Source organism: Ascaphus truei, chromosome 2 (assembly GCF_040206685.1).
Source record: "Ascaphus truei isolate aAscTru1 chromosome 2, aAscTru1.hap1, whole genome shotgun sequence".
NCBI lineage: Eukaryota > Metazoa > Chordata > Amphibia > Anura > Ascaphidae > Ascaphus > Ascaphus truei.
Genome location: NC_134484.1, coordinates 377,136,039 through 377,156,182, shown reverse-complemented (window position 1 = coordinate 377,156,182; position 20,144 = coordinate 377,136,039). Strand labels below are relative to the sequence as shown.

The 20,144-nt window shown below is 43.8% G+C and overlaps 1 protein-coding gene across 4 annotated transcripts in view; it reads right to left on the bottom strand.

The window, feature by feature from the left end:
* The window catches only part of DNAJC13 (DnaJ heat shock protein family (Hsp40) member C13), a 134,641-nt gene that overhangs the window by 98,017 nt on the left and 16,480 nt on the right, over positions 1–20,144 (bottom strand). For all 4 annotated transcript variants that reach the window (XR_012799256.1, XM_075587104.1, XM_075587106.1 and 1 more), the window contains exon 2: positions 5,104–5,184. Coding sequence is in view for 3 of the 4 variants with exons in the window: in XM_075587104.1 (XP_075443219.1) it covers positions 5,104–5,171 (68 nt within the window). In the remaining variant the exon portion in view is untranslated. The remainder of the gene's footprint in view (positions 1–5,103; positions 5,185–20,144) is intronic.

Below are 20,144 nucleotides of genomic sequence, written 5' to 3'. Positions count from 1 at the left end.
AGATATTGTTTGGCAAAGTCTAACCTGGCCTTTCTATTCTTGAGGCTTATGAATGGTTTGCACCTTGTGGTGAACCCTCTGTATTTGCTCTCGTGAAGTCTTCTCTTTATGGTAGACTTGGATAATGATATGCCTACCTCCTGGAGTGTTCTTTACTTGGCTGGATGTTGTGAAGGGGTTTTTCTTTACCATGGAATGGATCCTACGATCATCCACCACTGTTGTCTTCCGTGGACGTCCAGGCCTTTTTGTGTTGTAGAGCTCACCAGTGCGTTCTTTTTTTCTCAGAATGTACCAAACTGTTGATTTGGCCACTCCTAATGTTCCTGCTATCTCTCTGATGGATTTTCTTTTTTTTTGCAACCTAAGGATGCCATGTTTCACTTGCATTGAGAGCTACTTTGACCGCATGTTGTGGGTTCACAGCAACAGCTTCCGAATGCCACATCTGGAATCAACGCCAGACATTTTACCTGCTTAATTGATAATGAAATAACGAAGGAATAGCCCACACCTGTCCATGAAACAGCTTTGAGTCAATTGTCCAATTACTTTTGGTCCCTTGAAAAAGAGGGGGCTACATATTAAAGAGATGTAATTCCTAAACCCTTCCTCCAATTTAGATGCGAATACCCTATAATTAAAGCTGATAGACTGCACTTTAAGCCCATATTCATTATTAAACTGTAACTTGAATTTATTTTGGTACACAGCCAAAATAACAAAACTTCTATTAGTGTCCAATTATTTCCGGACCCAACTGTGTATATCCTTGTCCACAACAATCAGAAATAGCACATCAGCCGCATAAAAAAAAAAATAGTGTTATAGGTTTATATAGTGCCAGTTTTGGCCTCGATGGCTCATTTTTATCGAACTTTATGAATGTGGCCTTCATTTCTCTAGTGTCACAAATGTCAATCACTTGTGCACAACTCACGAGTAATGTTATCTAAAGACAGGTGCCGGTTTATTTGTTACACTGCTGCCAAACCAAGGTAAATCAAACATAAAAACATGTCGCTTACATTACCAGGAATTAGATTTAGGAACTGAACAGATAAAATACACTATAGCAGCAGTTTCCAACATTTAGATGCAGGGGAAGTTAGGCTCGACCAGAGGCCAGCGGGTCTCTGGTTGCTGCCGGGCCCAGATCTCTTCCCAGCTCCTGCGTGCCTCTGTCGGCAGGAGACCCGGCGTGGGAGAGAAGCCCGCAGGAGCTAGGGAGAGCCGGAGCACCAGAAGCCTGAGACCACCAGCAAGGGAAGTATGTGTGTGTGCGCTTGTATATTTTGTGCGTGGAGGGGGGTATTGTATTTTGAGTGTGTGGAGGGGGGGGTGTTGTATTTTGCGTGTGTGTAGGGGGGTATTGTATTTTGCGTGTGTAGGGGGGTATTGTATTTTGTGTGTGTAAGGGGGGTATTGTATTTTGTGTGTGTAAAGGGGGTATTGTATTTTGTGTATGTAGGAGGGATACTGTATTTTGCATGTGTGTAGGGGGGGTATTGTAGTTTGTGTGTGGAGGGGAGGTATTGTATTTCAGTGTGTGTGGTGGGGTATTGTATTTTTGGGGGGAGGGCAGTATTGTATTGTGTGTGTGGGGAGGGGGGCATTGTATTTATTTTGTATGGAGAGAGGGGTTATTGTATTTATCTTGTTATGGGGGGTGGGGGTATTGTATTTATCTTATGGGGATGGGGGTATTATATTTATCTTATGGGGGTGGGGGTAGTGTATTTATCTTGTTATGGGGGTATTGTATTTATCTTGTTATGGGGTATAGTATTTATCTTGTTATGGGGGTGGGGGTAGTGTATTTATCTTGTTATGGGGGTATTGTATTTATCTTGTTATGGGGGTAGGGGTATTGTATTTATCTTGTTATGGGGGTATTGTATTTATCTTGTTATGGGGGTAGGGGTATTGTATTTATCTTGTTATGGGGGGTGGGGGTATTGTATTTAACTTGTTATGGGGGGTGGGGGTATTGTATTTATCTTGTTATGGGGGGTGGGGGTATTGTATTTATCTTGTTATGGGGGTATTGTATTTATCTTGTGTATGGGGGTGGGGGTATTGTATTTATATTATGGGGGGTGGGGGTATTGTATTTATCTTGTTATGGGGGTAGTGTATTTATCTTGTTATGGGGGTGGGGGTATTGTATTTATATTATGGGGGTGGGGGTATTGTATTTATCTTGTTATGGGGGGTGGGGGTATTGTATTTATCTTGTTATGGGGGTGGGGGTATTGTATTTATCTTGTGTATGGGGGTGGGGTATTGTATTTATCTTGTTATGGGGGTGGGGGTAGTGTATTTATCTTGTTATGGGGGTATAGTATTTATCTTGTTATGGGGGGTGGGGGTATTGTATTTATCTTGTTATGGGGGTATAGTATTTATCTTGTTATGGGGGGTGGGGGTATTGTATTTGTCTTGTTATGGGGGTGGGGTATTGTATTTATCTTGTTATGGGGGTGGGGGTAGTGTATTTATCTTGTTATGGGGGTATAGTATTTATCTTGTTATGGGGGGTGGGGGTATTGTATTTATCTTGTTATGGGGGTGGGGTATTGTATTTATCTTGTTATGGGGGTGGGAGTATTGTATTTATCTTGTTATGGGGGTGGGGGTAGTGTATTTATCTTGTTATGGGGGTATAGTATTTATCTTGTTATGGGGGTGGGGGTATTGTATTTATCTTGTTATGGGGGTGGGGGTATTGTATTTATCTTGTTATGGGGGTGGGGGTATAGTATTTATCTTGTTATGGGGGTGGGGGTAGTGTATTTATCTTGTTATGGGGGTGGGGGTATTGTATTTATCTTGTTATGGGGGTGGGGGTAGTGTATTTATCTTGTTATGGGGGTGGGGGTAGTGTATTTATCTTGTTATGGGGGTATAGTATTTATCTTGTTATGGGGGTATAGTATTTATCTTGTTATGGGGGGTGGGGGTATTGTATTTATCTTGTTATGGGGGTGGGGGTATAGTATTTATCTTGTTATGGGGGTGGGGGTAGTGTATTTATCTTGTTATGGGGTGGGGGTATTGTATTTATCTTGTTATGGGGGTGGGGGTAGTGTATTTATCTTGTTATGGGGGTGGGGGTATTGTATTTATCTTGTTATGGGGGTGGGGGTAGTGTATTTATCTTGTTATGGGGGTATAGTATTTATCTTGTTATGGGGGTGGGGGTATAGTATTTATCTTGTTATGGGGGTATAGTATTTATCTTGTTATGGGGGTGGGGGTATTGTATTTATCTTGTTATGGGGGTGGGGGTATTGTATTTATCTTGTTATGGGGGTGGGGGTAGTGTATTTATCTTGTTATGGGGGGTGGGGGTATTGTATTTATCTTGTTATGGGGGTAGTGTATTTATCTTGTTATGGGGGTGGGGATATTGTATTTATCTTGTTATGGGGGTGGGGGTAGTGTATTTATCTTGTTATGGGGGTGGGGGTAGTGTATTTATCTTGTTATGGGGGTGGGGGTATTGTATTTATCTTGTTATGGGGGTGGGGGTAGTGTATTTATCTTGTTATGGGGGTGGGGGTATTGTATTTATCTTGTTATGGGGGTGGGGGTATTGTATTTATCTTGTTATGGGGGTGTGGGTATTGTATTTATCTTGTTATGGGGGGTGGGGGTATTGTATTTATCTTGTTATGGGGGTGGGGTAGTGTATTTATCTTGTTATGGGGGGTGTGGGTATTGTATTTATCTTGTTATGGGGGTGGGGGTATTGTATTTATCTTGTTATGGGGGTGGGGTAGTGTATTTATCTTGTTGTGGGGGTGGGGGTATTGTATTTATCTTGTTATGGGGGTGGGGGTATTGTATTTATCTTGTTATGGGGGTGGGGGTATTGTATTTATCTTGTTATGGGGGTGGGGGTATTGTATTTATCTTGTTATGGGGGTGGGGGTAGTGTATTTATCTTGTTATGGGGGTGGGGGTATTGTATTTATCTTGTTATGGGGGTGGGGTAGTGTATTTATCTTGTTATGGGGATGGGGGTAGTGTATTTATCTTGTTGTGGGGGTGGGGGTATTGTATTTATCTTGTTATGGGGGTGGGGGTATTGTATTTATCTTGTTATGGGGGTGGGGGTATTGTATTTATCTTGTTATGGGGGTAGTGTATTTATCTTGTTATGGGGGTATTGTATTTATCTTGTTATGGGGGTGGGGTTATTGTATTTATTTTGTTATGGGGGTGGGGGTAGTGTATTTATCTTGTTATGGGGGTATAGTATTTATCTTGTTATGGGGGTGGGGGTATTGTATTTATCTTGTTATGGGGGTGGGGGTAGTGTATTTATCTTGTTATGGGGGTATAGTATTTATCTTGTTATGGGGGTATAGTATTTATCTTGTTATGGGGGTGGGGGTATTGTATTTATCTTGTTATGGGGGTGGGGGTATTGTATTTATCTTGTTATGGGGGTGGGGGTATTGTATTTATCTTGTGTGGGGGGTATTGTTTTTTATTTTGTGTGGGGAGGGGGGTATTGTATTTTGTGTGGGGGTACTGTGAGGGTATTTTGTGTGTGGCGCAAGGGGGGGTGAGTGCGAGAGGAGACAGGTGGTGGGAGAGTGAGAGTGTGTTGGGGGAGAGTGAGTGAGGAAGAGGAGGGGAGGAAGAGTGAAATACATGGGGAGAGGGAGGAAGAGAGGAGGTGGTGCGAAGGGGGGTGGCTCGCGAGATGTGAAAGGGGGGGTTCGCAAGGCCACCGACACAGGGGTGGGGGCAGTCGAAACACTAGTCCTGGGCTGCACACACACACACACACACACACACACACACACACACACACTGTCTATATACATACACATACACACATTAAGTAAACAGTATTCCAATTCTTTAGAGCCCACTTACACCCTGCTAAGAAGCACTGCAGCATAGTAGGAAACAATTACAGGGTGCATTTTATTCTATTAATATGAATGATTTCACAGACATACTGACCACAAGTGGCAAACCCCCACTGCTACTGAATACACATTAAACTTAAAAGCAGGCAAGCATAGTTAAGTAACTCACTCTTCTGGCGTGTTAACAATTAAATACAAATAAAGACCGACTCACTTTCCTCTCCACGAATGCTTTGTTGTGTAGAAACAGGCCAGGTCCTTATTCTCTTTAATTATATTCATTTTGCATGGAGACCTGCAATAACAAAAAATAAAATCACATCCAGTATTATTACAATGTTACTCTAAAAAGGGCGCTCTGCAGCATGCAACCAGAGCACATATAAAAGGCATGTGTATGGCTGAACTACAAATACAAATGGCAGGGCATGGCTAAACCAAAGAGCTTACAGCTAAAAATAATGGCAGGTGAAGTGACTGGTACAAAGCAAGAGGGAGGGTTATAGAAGTACAAATATTACAAATACCCTTGTAAGAGTTCTCTTTGTAATAACTTTAGATTTTTACAGTCTAAAGTCATGTGAATCAGAGAACCCTGCATGCTCTTGGAATGATAAACACTGACAACAGAAATAAAAACACAGGCAACCTTTTAATGACCTTATATTTTCCGAAAGGAACACTTTTTAGGACCGAGGTGGACTAAACGCAGTGGCATGTATAATGGGTTAAATGTAGGCTATTGATGCCTTTATTTTTATTTAGAAAATGTTTTAACCAGGAAGTAACACATTGAGAGTTACCTTTCATTTTCAAGTATGTCCTGGGCATAGAGTTAAGATAACAAATAATACAGTACATGGTTACCAATACAGTTACAGAAGTGAACAGGGTATTTATACATTATATACAAGAACACATTTAATACATATCTCAATACTTCTACATCAACCTGCCCGGGTGCTCAGGACTTCCACAGACGGTGGTGATCAGATAGATAAAGTAATAGCCAGCACTCCAGAGGTGTAATGCAGGATCAATGTTTCGGTCCTTCTCTGACAAAGGTCCAATGAAGGACCAGACCTTTGATTCTGCATTACGTTTTCACCTTAATAACAAGCCGACCATTGCTTTATCCATTTAAGAGCAGTATAAATAATTGTAACCCTTTGTGAAAGCTTTAATTTTAACCAAGTGCCATTGAAGAGCTTTTTCAATGTTTAACGTAACACTATTTCTGAAATCTTAAATGTTTTTAATCCATGCTTTCTTTTACTTGTTGTGTAAACCAATTATGCGACCACCATTAGCCAAACAGATACGGTTGGAAATACGAAGGAACCAGTGTCGCAATGTGAAGCTACCAATTTATTAACCTTTTTGCTAGCAGGGCGCAACCTACACACAATGCATTACTGGCCCCTCTGGCAGCTAAAGGGTCGGTGCAATAACACAGGCCTTACTTTAATCTTCCATCTTTAAAGCACAAAGTTTTTTCTTATGTATATCCAATAATTGGTGGGATTCCTGTTACCAACAGAGGTAAAGAAGGGTGGGTAGCCGTGTTGGTTCTTTCTTCCATATAGCAACAAAGGAGGGGGAGAGAGAGTAGGTGGCACGATACCTTTTATTGGACCAACAGGTACTGATGAAGGTGCTTGCACCAAAACGTTGGATCTTTATGACTGTGTCCAGTCATTAAAGGACTCTTTTGCATTAATTTGATTGCATCGTGTTTTAGTGTGCACGGCCCCCTCCATGCTTACCAACAGGTACTTGAAATGTTTTAAGCTTCGAATCTCTCGGGATCGTCATCGGGTATGGCAGAAATGCAGAAACAGAGGCAGGAAGACTTGCTACGTGTCAGCACACTACTCCGTTTGCAGAAGCACAAGGGATTGAAAAGTATTCCGTTGATCTGTCGGGAGGAAAACTCTCCACTTTTGGGAAAGGTCAGCTGCCACTGCTATAGTGCCCCATACCTGGCAATTATTACATAATAATAGACATCCTACTGAAAGGGAGCTGGAATAAAAGTTATGTTGAGCAGAGTTAAAAAAATACAATGTTTCTTTTGCATTTGCTGCTACATTCATCAACCAACCATTCATTTTATTATTCCACATTTCCCTTAGGGCCTGATTTATTAAACATGACAACAAAAACAGCAATGCACATCAATAGGTTTGGTTACCAACAAAATGCACTGCATTATCACGGAATGATACACTGTGTTGATGTAGTGACCGAGAACAAAATTAGGGGGGAGAGGAAGGTATCTATGATATAAATACACGTTATGCAACCTACTGACCCCCCAATAAGTACAATAGCAGGAAACAAGAGCAGAGACATGCAAAATGTGTGCTAAAACTTGAGCAACGCAAAATAATGTGCAAAGCAAATTTGAAGACATTCGTTTATCTCTACAAGAGATCCACAGTAAAAGAAATGCTGACGCCTGTACTCTAGAAAATGCCAAAAGCAACTAGATTCCAAGTGTGCAAAGCCAATAAACCGGAAAAGGACAAAAGGGTGTTCAAGTAGAACATTAATCAGAATAAGATCTGACTCCTGCACTTTGAAACTATCATGAAACAAACATGTAGCCCAACTCTTTCCCTTTAAATTGTCTCATTATGTTCATGTACAACCTCTACCCTGTTCAAATAACTGAATGGCAATCCACACCTTTTAGGAAATGTGAACCACTTGTTCGGTTGCCCACTTGGCCTTGGACTTGGCCTCGTTGGCACTTTGTCCACACAAGAACTAAAAAGGATGACGAGTAACAGACCTAACCAGCAATATGGTCGGGCAATAAAATGTTCCCACTATAGTGATATTGAGACATTTATTGTGACTATATTTATCGTGATATAGAACTGCTCAATAGGAAAAATACAACATGGCTGCTGGACTACAAACATGGCCACGGGGTCACCAATACAAAGCCAGAGCAAAACCGGACCACGGTCATTTTGGGTTTACAACTTACCTGGTGAACCCCAGGCTCGCTGCTTCTGACCTGAGGGGTCCCTGGATGTTGAGGGAGGACTGATCAGATAACATTTAATACAAATTAAATGTGTTAATAAATAAATAGCATTTTAAAAGGATTAAAAATAGCCTCAATTATGTCTACCCCTGAACATCAGAGATAGAGGTAGCAATGGGATTCAGAGAAGAGAGGCAAACACAGGGCAGAGATCCTGCGGAAAAGCATTGGAAGAGTATCTAGCCACCGGGACTGGTGGTGTAAAAGGGGTACCTTAATCCGGTTTACATTGAAGGTCTCCCTTATTTGAAGCTCCTGCGCTATAAATCATCTGTCCCTAAAACTATAGCAGATTGATGATAATACTGGCAGGATGAAAAATGTAAACACTGTAGTAGCTTTTTTATTATCGCTATAACTATCACATCGGTATATTGCACAACTGTAGATCAACAGCTTTCACACAAGCCTAAGTACGGTCTGCAGACCACAATTTCTGTACCACTGCTCTATAGGAACCTCACCACTCATGGAAACATTTTAGCAGCCAAGAAAACACCACTTTCTACAATCATCTGTGCAACACACTACAATCTCTAATGCACTAGCATTTAATTATATCTTGTCAAGGCAAGAATTCCTATATACACCTTTATGCTCGGTATTCTGATACCCAGTATTGCAGTGGTTCTAAACCTTTTTCGAAAAGGCCATGAAGGATTTATAAAATCTCAGGGCACGCCTGCTCTTTATAACACACACACACACACACACACACACACACACACACACACACACACACACACACACACACACACACACACACACACACACACACACACACCTCCCCCACTCATACAGCATACTTACACCATTAACCCCTCCTCCTCTTAATTACAACACACCTTCACCATCCCCACACAGCAGGCAGCAGTGGGGTTTTTTCAACTTAAATTGTTATTGTTTTTCCAAGCATAGTCATATAGATATAAAAACATTATAGAGTATAAGTGTTGGGGGGAGGGGGGTTACACATTTTTAAAAAAGAGCGTGGCGGGAGGAGGGGGGGTTACAGCATCATAATATGACATTTCTCAATACTTTACCTAGTATAAATTTAGTGTACGTGAGCATTTTGGGGCCGATTTCTGAGGTGGGAGCCATCTCTAGGGGACCTGGGTAATCATATAAATTTGTGGTAAAAAGCAATTACATAGGGGAGCGAGGGAGACTTCCGGCCCGATTATAGAAGATACACATAGTTGGTCCCAGGGGGCTACAGGCTCGTATAACCTATCTACACTTGCATTGCTGACCTTTAATATACTCTGCACCAAGTGGCTGTTCAGGGGCGGGGGGAAACTGGAAAGAAAAAAAGTGAGCGTGGCTGTGTCTCCCGAGGGACATTACTAAGGCCGCGCGACCGGCGGTGGTGTGTGGTTGTGAGGCTGTGTGTGCATTGACTGCTGCCGAGCGTCCTTCAAAGTCAATTTTGTTTGTCTCCCCAAGCGTGGGAGAGTGTACGTGCACAAAGGCAATAATCCACTTCTTTGCTACCTCCCTTCTCCCCCCCCCCCCTTTTTTTTCCTTCTCCCATTTGCCTTTTTATTCTCCCTGCTCTTTGGCTTGCTGTCCCCAGTGTCATCAACACTCCTACCTACAGTATTATGTATTATTTATTTATTTCCGTTTTCAATGTTGTGTTTTCACTTTCTTTTTTTATTATTTCTGTACATTCACAGTATGATTGATATAGTGGCAGCCTTCCCTTTCACTTGCAGAGGATCACAGTGAAGCAGGTTGCCAGCAGTGGAGAGCAGGACCACAGCGCTATTGCAGGGCAGACACCGGAAGGAGGGGAGTTTGACATCATAGCGCTGGGTCGTGCTCCTCCTCCCCCGTACCTCCGAAGCCCGCGTGCGCGCACACACTATCACGTGGCCACCATCTGCACTATCCTGTTCGCCCTCCCGCGCACAGCTTTTTCACCCTACCGCGCACAGCGTCTGCCAGCCCACGCACACCAGGTTTCGCTGCATGCCACATGCGCCCCCCCTAATCTTGCACCCCCCAACTTTCAATCAATCACAACACACACAATACACACTCAATCACAACCAACACACACACACACACACACACAACCATACAATCATAACAGTCACACACTTTCACCTGGAGGGGGGTGGGGGGAGTACAAGCATGCTCCGGTCCCCAGTGTGCTACTGCAAACAGACAGGAGGAGGGGCTGTCTGTGTGCAGAGAGAAGCCCCACCCCCGCAGCAAGCCACAGCACAGAGAAGCAGCAGCACAGGTCCATGCACAGCATCTGCCCGCCCTCAGGTTTTGGCGCCTGCGCTCCCCCTAAATAATCTTGCGCGCCGCTGCCATAATATATCAACCTAAACTACTTTTGTGTCTATTCTCGTCACATCCAATCTTAGGGTGCAACCTCAGCTTAACTAAACCTAAAAAACATGAATTGGCACTTCGGCATATAGTCCTTTTGTATGTGAATTTGTTTATGCTGAACTTTCAGGGTCCTCCTAATTCAGGAGAACCGCCGACCACCAGCTTTGGGCGCTCTGTCACATTGCGTTCCGGGTTTGGCCACGATGGAGGTCAATCTGCTGGAACAAATCCAGGGGGAGGGGGACCCAGGTCTAGATGGTTGAGGAAGGCTTCGCCGTCGTCTGGGTTCCAGAGTGTCTGGGGTCTTCCATTTTTAAATTACCATTAACCCAAAGGGAAATGTCCATCTATATTTGATCTTGTGGTCTCTTAATTTCGCCTTCAACTCTCTGAGATTTCTTCTTTTGGAGAGTGTGGAAGGTGCCAGGTCTGCGTATATCTGTAGGGATATATTTTTGTAATTTATGTCTCTGGAGCCTGTAGTCGCCGAGATAAAAGCTTCCTTTGTTTTAAAGTAGTGAAATCCCAGCACCACATCCCTTGGTCCATCTCCCGGTTGGGGTCTCATTCTTGCGGCTCTGGGGCATCTGTCCAGGGTAAGAGACTCTACTGTATAATCTGGGAGTGTTGATGTTAGCCATTTGCCTATGAACCTCTCGATGTCTATTTCAGATTCCGGGATCCCCTGAATACTGAGATTATTGTGGCGGTCTCTATTCTCCGCATCCTCTTGTCTGCCTTTGAGGTCAAGAAGTTGGGACTTCACCTCCCTAAGCTCAATGTCCATTAAAGATTGCGGCGTCTACCTTGGATTCCAAGGAGCTAGTGCGTTCCCCAAGGGAGGATATTTCCTTCTTAAGATCCTTCACTACTGTTTGCATCAGAGATTCAATTTTATTAAAGAAGATAGATAAGTCCTCCTTTGTGGAGAGATTCTCGATCTCCACCGCTAGTCGAGGGACTGAACGATCCATGGAGGGATCTTCTCCCCCCTCCGCCTGCTGCGGTGTTGGTCGTACTTGTTTTCTAAAGTATTCCCGAAACTCATTCTGGTTTTTCTTCTTTTTGATGGATCTAATCGTTTTCGAAGGCATGGTGAAAGGGACTTCCATGTGGTTTTGTTTTTTAGAGGATTAATCAGAGCTGAATTACTTTCATAGGCTTAGAGTGGTGCTTGGGGTATTACAGAACCTGCGTCCCAGAACACCATTTTAGTCAGCTCCATCCAGGCTTTATATGTGTGCGTGCCTTCCACTTCAATGGGGGAGTGGGGGGGAGGGATGCTCCCAAGGGGGGAGTGATTCCTAATTTGTAGAATCTCAGTTAGTGGCTTAAAGGCCTTCAGCTGCCTTCTTGGATAGTGGGGGCCCTCTTGGTAGTTATAAGCCTAATCCCCCAACAGATAATTAAGTGTTTGGGGTGGGGGGGGTGGGGGGATTCTGTCAGGGTAGTCCCAGGGGGCCACAGTCAGTCTCCAAGCGGAGGGGGAGGGGGGGTGGAAGACAATCTCACCCTTCCCCAGACTGGTGTCTCAGAGTGAAGCGCCCAAACAAGCTGGCCACCGCTCCTCACCTCATAGGCCTGTGTAGCAGCCCTGCCAGCCGAACACACGCAGCCGGGAACCCTTCCCCGTTTCTGAGCGGTAATCCTCCGCTAAAAGCACCCCCCTGCCTCGCCCTCTGTCCTCTCTCCAGCGCTGGGCCCCCTCCTCCTCCGGGAGCCGCCGACTACAGACCTCCCGGCTTGTGTTGCTCGCCGCAGTCTCATCCTGCAAGCCCCGTTCACCCGTGTTGGCGACGGAGCACATCTGCTCACCGCTACCTTCTCTTGGATGTCGTTCCTGCCGGAGTCCTCCCTCCGGCTGAGGTTTGTGCAGACGGGTTTAGGCAGATCACGCGTGGTCGGTGGCCATCTTAGCAGCAGTGTTTTTACCGGGGTAATGGCACCCTTAACAGAGGGTCAGGGCACACCAGGGTTCCACAGCACCCCGGTTAAGAAACACTGCTGTATAGTATAATCTGCATTTTACTTTTTATTAACACATTTCCTAGGTGGGAAGCAGGGTGTCTCCGGAGAGGAGTTAATTTCAGCTCTGGCGACCCCTGTTTCCTGAGATACTTACCTTCGTAGGTCTTGCCGGTATCTCCTGCATTCTTTAAGGGTGGCGTTGTGGCTTCATATCGGCACGCATACTTTTAAACCACCATATTGACCTACGGAGGCAAGTATAAATTGGGAAGCAGGAGGCAAGTATAAATTGAGAAGCAGGGGGTATTCAGAGCGGAAATTACTGTGATTCGGCTCCGAAGTACCCCTGCTTCCCACCAAGTACAAAAAACATAATAATGGCCTTGGCAGAACCGCACCTTTAATATTGATGTTGCAGCATTTGGATGCTTATACAGAACTATGAAGCAGTAAATGGATGGTACTAATGAAGTAACAATCAAGACAATTGGGTGAAAAAGTAACAAGATAGACTAGATCTTGCAAACGTTAGATATCTTTATAAGATGACAAATAATGACTAAGAAATAAAATAAAGAACTAATTAAAAATATATCTTCCTTGTGGAAATGATTAAACTACCAAAAATCGGAAAGATTTAATCTTGACCAGCATCATTGCAAAGGAAACAAGTGAAATGGAAATTCCCCTCCCAAGACTACCAGATGCGATCTGTGAGGCAGCAAGGCTGAGAATCACACAAGCAAGGAGACGCCAATCCATTAAACAACAAAGCAACTTGCAGGGGCAAAATTCCACAACAGAAATTGACCTGGCAGCACAAGGATTAGATGCTCAAAAACCACTATATATAACAGTTAATGAGCAAGAGGAAAATTGGATTATAGCACCCAAAATCACTAGGAAAGCAGGAGTGTGTGCATATACACACACACACACACACACACACACACACAAAGTGTACAGTTATACAATCGTGCAGAATTAACTCAAACTGCAAGTGCCTTTGTGAAAACGTCAGTCCACTGCTGTTCCCTGTGGCTTCCTCAGTTTATGTGTTTTCTATAAACCAGGAATCAACATTTAAATGTTGCCAAAAATACTTTTTTTTCTCCATAAAATAACTGGAGTGCTAAAGACCCACTTTAAAGTAAGACAATCCCATCATTGCAAGCAGTAGTTTATGTTCAAGGGACAGTGGAGGCAGTTTGCCTCTCCCCAGAAAATTATTTTTCTGGACTACAAAAAAAAAAATAGTATATACGAAGTACCTTCGAAAAAATAGGACAGTTATCTTTGCCATCGTGCCCATGATGAGGTTTAGTGCCCTACTACTGGCCCCAAACGCACAGTAGGAATCAGCAGGAGCCTCATTTTGCATAAGCTTCACTGGCATTGTATCTGGGTGCCATGGTGTATAATTTGTTCTGCGACATCCCTTGTCCATGTGGAAGGCACTGATAATTTACTACATGGTGGTATGGGTCACTGGATTGACAATGAGAAGTATAAGACACCGGCTGGTTCTGAGATAGCACCTCAATGCCTCAGAGGCTCCATGAATGTTAGGCTGAGGACCCGCTGCGGTCGGCAGCACGCGCGAGCCACAAGCCCCTTGCCTCCAGTCTGGTGGCCTCCTTCCAACGTGGCTCACTGCGTGCTGTGACGCATCAGCCGCCCGGAGCTACAAGGCTCTGGTGATTAGAAGCGCCGACGCGTCACGTGGTATGCGAGTGAGCCAATGAGGAGGGGAGGAGGGAAGGATCTATGGGAGAGAGCCGGCTTGGGAGGGAAGTCTGTGATGGCAGCCGTGCATAGCTCTCCCTCTCTTTCCCCCCCACCGGTGACCGTTTCGAAGGCTGCCCCTGCCCACTGCTGCACGTGCTGCGGACTTGCATGCAGGCAGCTGCTGTGCCCGGAATCAATAGGGCTCTGTGTTTTGGCCCGCCCCCGTCATGGCCACGCCCCTCGACCCATTTTGGACACGCCCCCCACGCAAAAAAAGTTGTCTGCAGACCGCAAATCGCGGTGCAGTAACTTGGCCGTGCGGGCGCGTGCAGCGGGGCCTTAGCCTTACCGGGTGTTAAGGGTGGAATTGTGGGCCAGCATCTGTCATTTTTGGGATATACACAACATCTCTAATTATTGGCAGGCAGTAGTCTTGAATTTTGTTTCAATATACAGTTGGAGGAATGTGGGAGTATACTTCGTTTTCATTTTAGCATTTTCACCTTAAGGGAGCAGTGATAACATATGAGATGCGTACTTTCTGCTGCCTTAAAAACAAAAGGCCATTCACGTTGCTTTTTGTCAACAATGCAAATAAACGCTATTTGTCAGTGAAACATCTGTGCCGATTCAAAGGTGCTCAGTCCGCTAAAGATTTCCAATCTTTGTTAATAGGTATTTAAAAGTTATTCTCATAAAGTGCAACAAGAATACTATTGTTATGCATGAGAAAGCAGGAGCCAACAGAAAATGTGCTGACTTGTAGTTCCCACGTCGCCCGGCTCCAGGGACTAATCACAGTTTCTCTCCATTAAGGCATTGAGGTGCTATCAGAGAACCAGCCGGTGTCTTATACTTCTTAATGTCAACCCAGTGACCCATACCACCATGTAATAAGTTATCAGTGCCTTCCACGTGCACAAGGAACATCACATCAAATTATGCTGCCACGGCACCCCAGATCCAATGCCAGTGATTGAATCCCCAGTCCCACTTTCAAAACACAGAATATTTTCTTCTTAAGAAATACTAAACTTCCTCTTTTAACCTGTTCCCACGGCACAAATCTACTAGCAGTTTAAGAAATAAGTATTAAACCCTGGAGTGCCAGCAACACATTGTAAAGCAATGCTTTGCTAGACCCTTTAGTGCTTAGGGGGTTAAAATATTTGCCGGTCCTCTTAAATTGTGATCCTCTAATATTGCATTAAAGTCAGCTCTGATCACAACCCTTGCATTTGTCCTTAGTTTGACATGCCACTATACCCAGCCTCAAAAGAAAGCAGCAAATAATACATATTACATGATATTTGCGACTGCCCATTTTTCAGCAGTTCAGCTTTCAGGCCTTCATGTGTTTATATGGGTGCAGACGATTGAATCCACAAGAGACAAAAAAAATCCCATGCTGTAATTAACGCACAGCTATTGTAAACCTTTGTGCAGTATATGCACTCACATATGATTATTCCGGCATTTAGAACCTGCCGTAGCATAAAGGCAAACACCTGTTATCAATGGATCAGTCTCCAATAATAACTCGATGCAGCAGAGCAATATGTAAATAACAGTACATAACGTAATATGTAAAAAAAATATATATTTAAATGAGGTTTCTGAATTGTATTGCACTCATATTTAGAAGTATTACAATAAGCAAAACAACACACAACCGAGGTAAATGAGAATTGTAATCCTAGTATAGGTGTATTAGTATTTTATCTGGCAGTGTTAGGGCCTGTGAGCAGGGTCTGCCATGATGTGGCTCACAGGCTTACGACGCTTTGGCCAAAGGGTTAAACTAAATTACCCTTTTTGAAGACAATATATAAGTATTTTACTGTGTATTTTTTACATATTGGAAGTGGCATTGGGCTTTTTTGTTCTTTGTTTTATTACAATAAGCAGTTTAAAAGATTGTTTCAGCGTGGGACGTATCTGTATGGTCATCGGATGTCCTGATTTTGCAAAAGCTTTCAGGTCTACATTTGCCGAGTTATTAATCACACCGTATATTATGAAATAACTGCTCACAATGATTGAGAATAATATGTTACATGGTTGACCTCTTAAAAAAAAATATAGATATATTTTGTTTTAATATATGCAGCCTTTTGATTACCTTTATTGAAAACTAATTACCTAAGCTGTCGATGGATTAGTTCTTCCGTGATCGATAAGCAAAATCCTGCTTCACTAAATAGTCACCTTTCAGTTTCAAATCAATCCTTCAGTCAGTGTACTCAGCAGCTACAATGTATTCTTATATTACTATGGTATCACTTCTGGGGAGGTGGCTAAAACATGCTATAAAAATCAAATGATGCTCAGTATTTAAACCTACCCATCACAGCGCTGACCCTGTGAAACCAACTCAACTGTGGCAAGTAACACAGATCAAGAAGCTTCCTAAAGAGTGCGACAATACACTCAACAAGAGAACTTGGAGTAATGAGGCTCAAGCCTCGGTATCCAATATCACCACTGACAGATTTAATCTGTCAGTCAGAACAGAACGGTCAGTATTTAAACCTCATTCAAAATGGCATTAAGAGTAGAATTTTGAAATTAAAAAATAGGTAGTAAGTAATATCCAATCCTACAGAATCGATTTAACCCCTCCACCCAAAAAAACACATGTAAAATATTGCTTGGATTATTTCTTTAAACCAAAATCTGCTGCCAAGAACAGGGGTTTTCAGGACAACAGGTAAAATACAGCGGGTTAGCTACATTTTACATTTACTTTATAGTCAACAGCTGGCCTTGGTGTCAACTGTACGCGAGTACAAAAGCCATATTGTCATTTAACATATAAAAGTCACTCTAGGCAGCTGTACCCCAAAGCAGTGGTTGGTGGCCTAAATTACAAGTGTTTAAGAGCCAAACGTTTGCATGTTGGGACGGCTGTCCTGGCAACATTCTCCCCTAACCCCCGGCAGCTCTGTATATCTGCCTATCTGTGACACCCTGACACACACATTCTGAAGGCAGCATGCAGAAGCACACAGAATCACACGGAAACCCCTCCCCGTGACACTGACCTCATTGAGAGCAGGGCTGGGCAGAGTCCTGGAGATCTCGCTCCACTCTGCCTCCGATCTCCCATCTCCTCCCCCACGCACTCCTCACTGCGTGGCGATGACTTCACACAGCGGTGCGCAAACTGGGGGTTGAGATGTTATTGGGGGGACGCGGTAGTTACAGAGGCCCTGCGCTGAGAGCATGGGGCCTCTGAATTTAATTACCGGCTTCAGCCCACGCGTCTCTGTGGCAATGCGGCGTCAAATGACGCCCGTTACTATGGAAACATGACTTCAAATGACGCCGCCGGTCACGTGATGTAACGTCACATGACCCTGCAGCGTAATTTGACGCTTCATTGGAGTTAAGGGGGGGGGGGCACGACCGAAGAGGAGAGCAGGCAGGAGGGCGCAGCAAGTTTGCACACCCCTGGCTTAACCGGTCAGTCACCACCGCGAACAGCATCAGCGCGCCTGATCCCACTTTGATGTGTTTGTGAAGCAGGATCAGGTGCACTATTGCCGGTCGCAGTGCTTCCTGACAAGTTAAGTCACTACCGCAACACAATCGCCAGGGGGAAAATGTTAGGCGGCCAGGGATTTTTCCATACCTTGATGCAGGTATCACAGGCAGTAACAAGATCAGATAACTATTAAGAAAGACTAGACCAACAATGTCAAGAGGGGTTCAGAGATCCAGGAAAGGAACAGTCATTCACTGATGACTACGGTAGGGAGGAGTTCAACAAACGGAGGCCTCGGACATTAGGATGGAGTTATGGGCAGAGAACAAAGGGGGACCTGTTCTGATGCCCCATCAAGCAAAGATCATATGGGAAGCAAAGAAATTGTGCTTGTGGTACATCTTAGGCCCGTAATATGCTGTGTGGCCGTGAGTGCGCCTGTGCAAGCGCGCCCTCTATAGAATAGCCCTGACAAGGAACGGTTCAGAGGCATACAATGCAGAAGAGACTCAGCAAAGTGCAGACGTTCTCCAAAGGAGGTTAAAGATTCATTGCAACACAGACGTGTCAGAGAAACACATTTAAGGCATATAGAAGCGACAGGAATCCTTCGTGAAAAAGTTTGTTTATCCACTAAAAGGTTTCAGGGACCGCTTATAATGCAAGCATCTCTCCCCAGGTTGTCGCTGAATCTCTCGATGGAAAAACAAATCAGTTTGCGATGGTTTGCTCTGACTTCAATGTACCTTGTCAAAGGGGCAGCCCCATGTCAGACAAAAATGAACAAATAATGTGCTTAATGGTTGATTGATGCAATTTTTCCAAGATCAGTATTTGTAAATCTGAAAGTTTAGAGCCGGTTTTACTGGCCCCTTCTCAGCCTGATCTCTCCCACAATCTTGTCCCCATTCTTATCAGGTCATATAAGAGGGAGGAAACATGTATAAATCTGATTACCTTTGTCACAAGCTTGACAATTACCCACCTTTAAAAACAAAATATACAGATGTAGCTGCCGTTACAGCACCCACTGGTGCATTAGCCCGTCCCTTTCCACGTCCGTTCTGCCCCCTTTTCGCACGAGGCCAATCTATTTCCACGGGCAGTTGCTCCCCCTGGCGTGTTGTGTGTCCTGCTGAAACACGCCAGTGGGAGCAATAACCGCTGCTACATCTGCATAAGGAAACAAATGAAACTTGTACAACTTTCAACCATTATGTAAAAGTCTGACCACTTTTGTTTCTTAGAAGTAATGAGTAAGATTTAACTTAAGCATATCAAACCCATTATTTCCATATGGTCCTGGGGAGGGATTGGCACTGAAATGAACGGTGGTAAAAAGAAACAGCCTGTGACTTGTGTTTTCTACCATGAATTTCCTTTTTATCTATGGAACATCTTCAGCATCTTTTACCTCTCGCTCTCCTGGCATCGCAGGCCCTCATCACCAGTAAACCGAGACAACACGCTATTCCTGTAAATAGTCAAAAGCTGTTCCAGTAAATAAACTTGTTATCTGATCCACAGAAATCTATACTGCCACATCCAGCCAGTCACACTGTCTGAGACAATTCTATATTCATGTAAAATGGAAATAAAATGTTGCTGCCACGCAATGCGTTGGGCATAAAAAAAAGGTTAACCATGTACTATTGTGTACAGCAGGACATGCTGTATAGAGCAGGGGTGGCCAACTCCAGTCCTCAATAATCACCACCAGGTTAGGTTAAGGATATCCCTGCTTCAGCACAACTCAAAGACTGAGCAACTGATTGAGTCACCTGTGCTGCAGCAGGGATATCCTTAAAACCTTACCTACTGGTGGCCCTTGAGGACTGAAGCCGGCCACTCCAGCTCTGGTGATAGTTTTTCTGGCTGCACATTGAGCGCAGTGAAGGCCTGTTCCATTTTCCTGATTTAGGGATTCCAGCTTTCGGTGTTTGCTAGATCAGTGTTTATTTTCCCGTTGTTTCTATTTTGTTTTTTTAAATCTGTGTTTATCCGTGTTAAGTTAGAGGCCACAGAGCACTGACAGTTTAATGCGTAACTGTGAAACAATCAGCCGAAACTTGGTGCTGTATTTGTAACTTCTGTTTACGTATTTTTAACTGCGCTGTACATGAATTCCAAACCCACAGGTTAGAATCCACCTGTGGTGGCTGTGAGACATGGAAATGAAGGGACTTGGACACAATAAAGGTGGCTATTAGGATTTGAACCAGGCTGCCCCACATTAAAAAGTCACCGCCACTATAAAAATAAAGTCAAAAGATAAAAAGGTAAGTTGCAGGACAAATATTTCTCCAGGGACAATATTTCTTCTGCCCTATTGTGTCTCCTAACCAAACCTCTGCCCCTGCTTTATACAAGTCTATACTAAGCCCCATCATCTATAAAGCGAAATCAGACAAAGTTCATGGGGAAAAAATATTTAGAGTAACTACATTTCTTTAGAAGTGACAATAGGATCTCATCTGCATGTGAACTACTCCCTCAAATTCTTCCCTTTCACAGAGTGGAAGTCAATACATCTGATAACATTATCACAGAGTTGAAGAAAGCAATAACCCCAAAACACCCCAATCCTAAAACTACTACTGAATATTAATCTCTTTCATGGTTTTGTATGCTCTTCAGGCAGCAAAAGGGTTAAAAATACTTG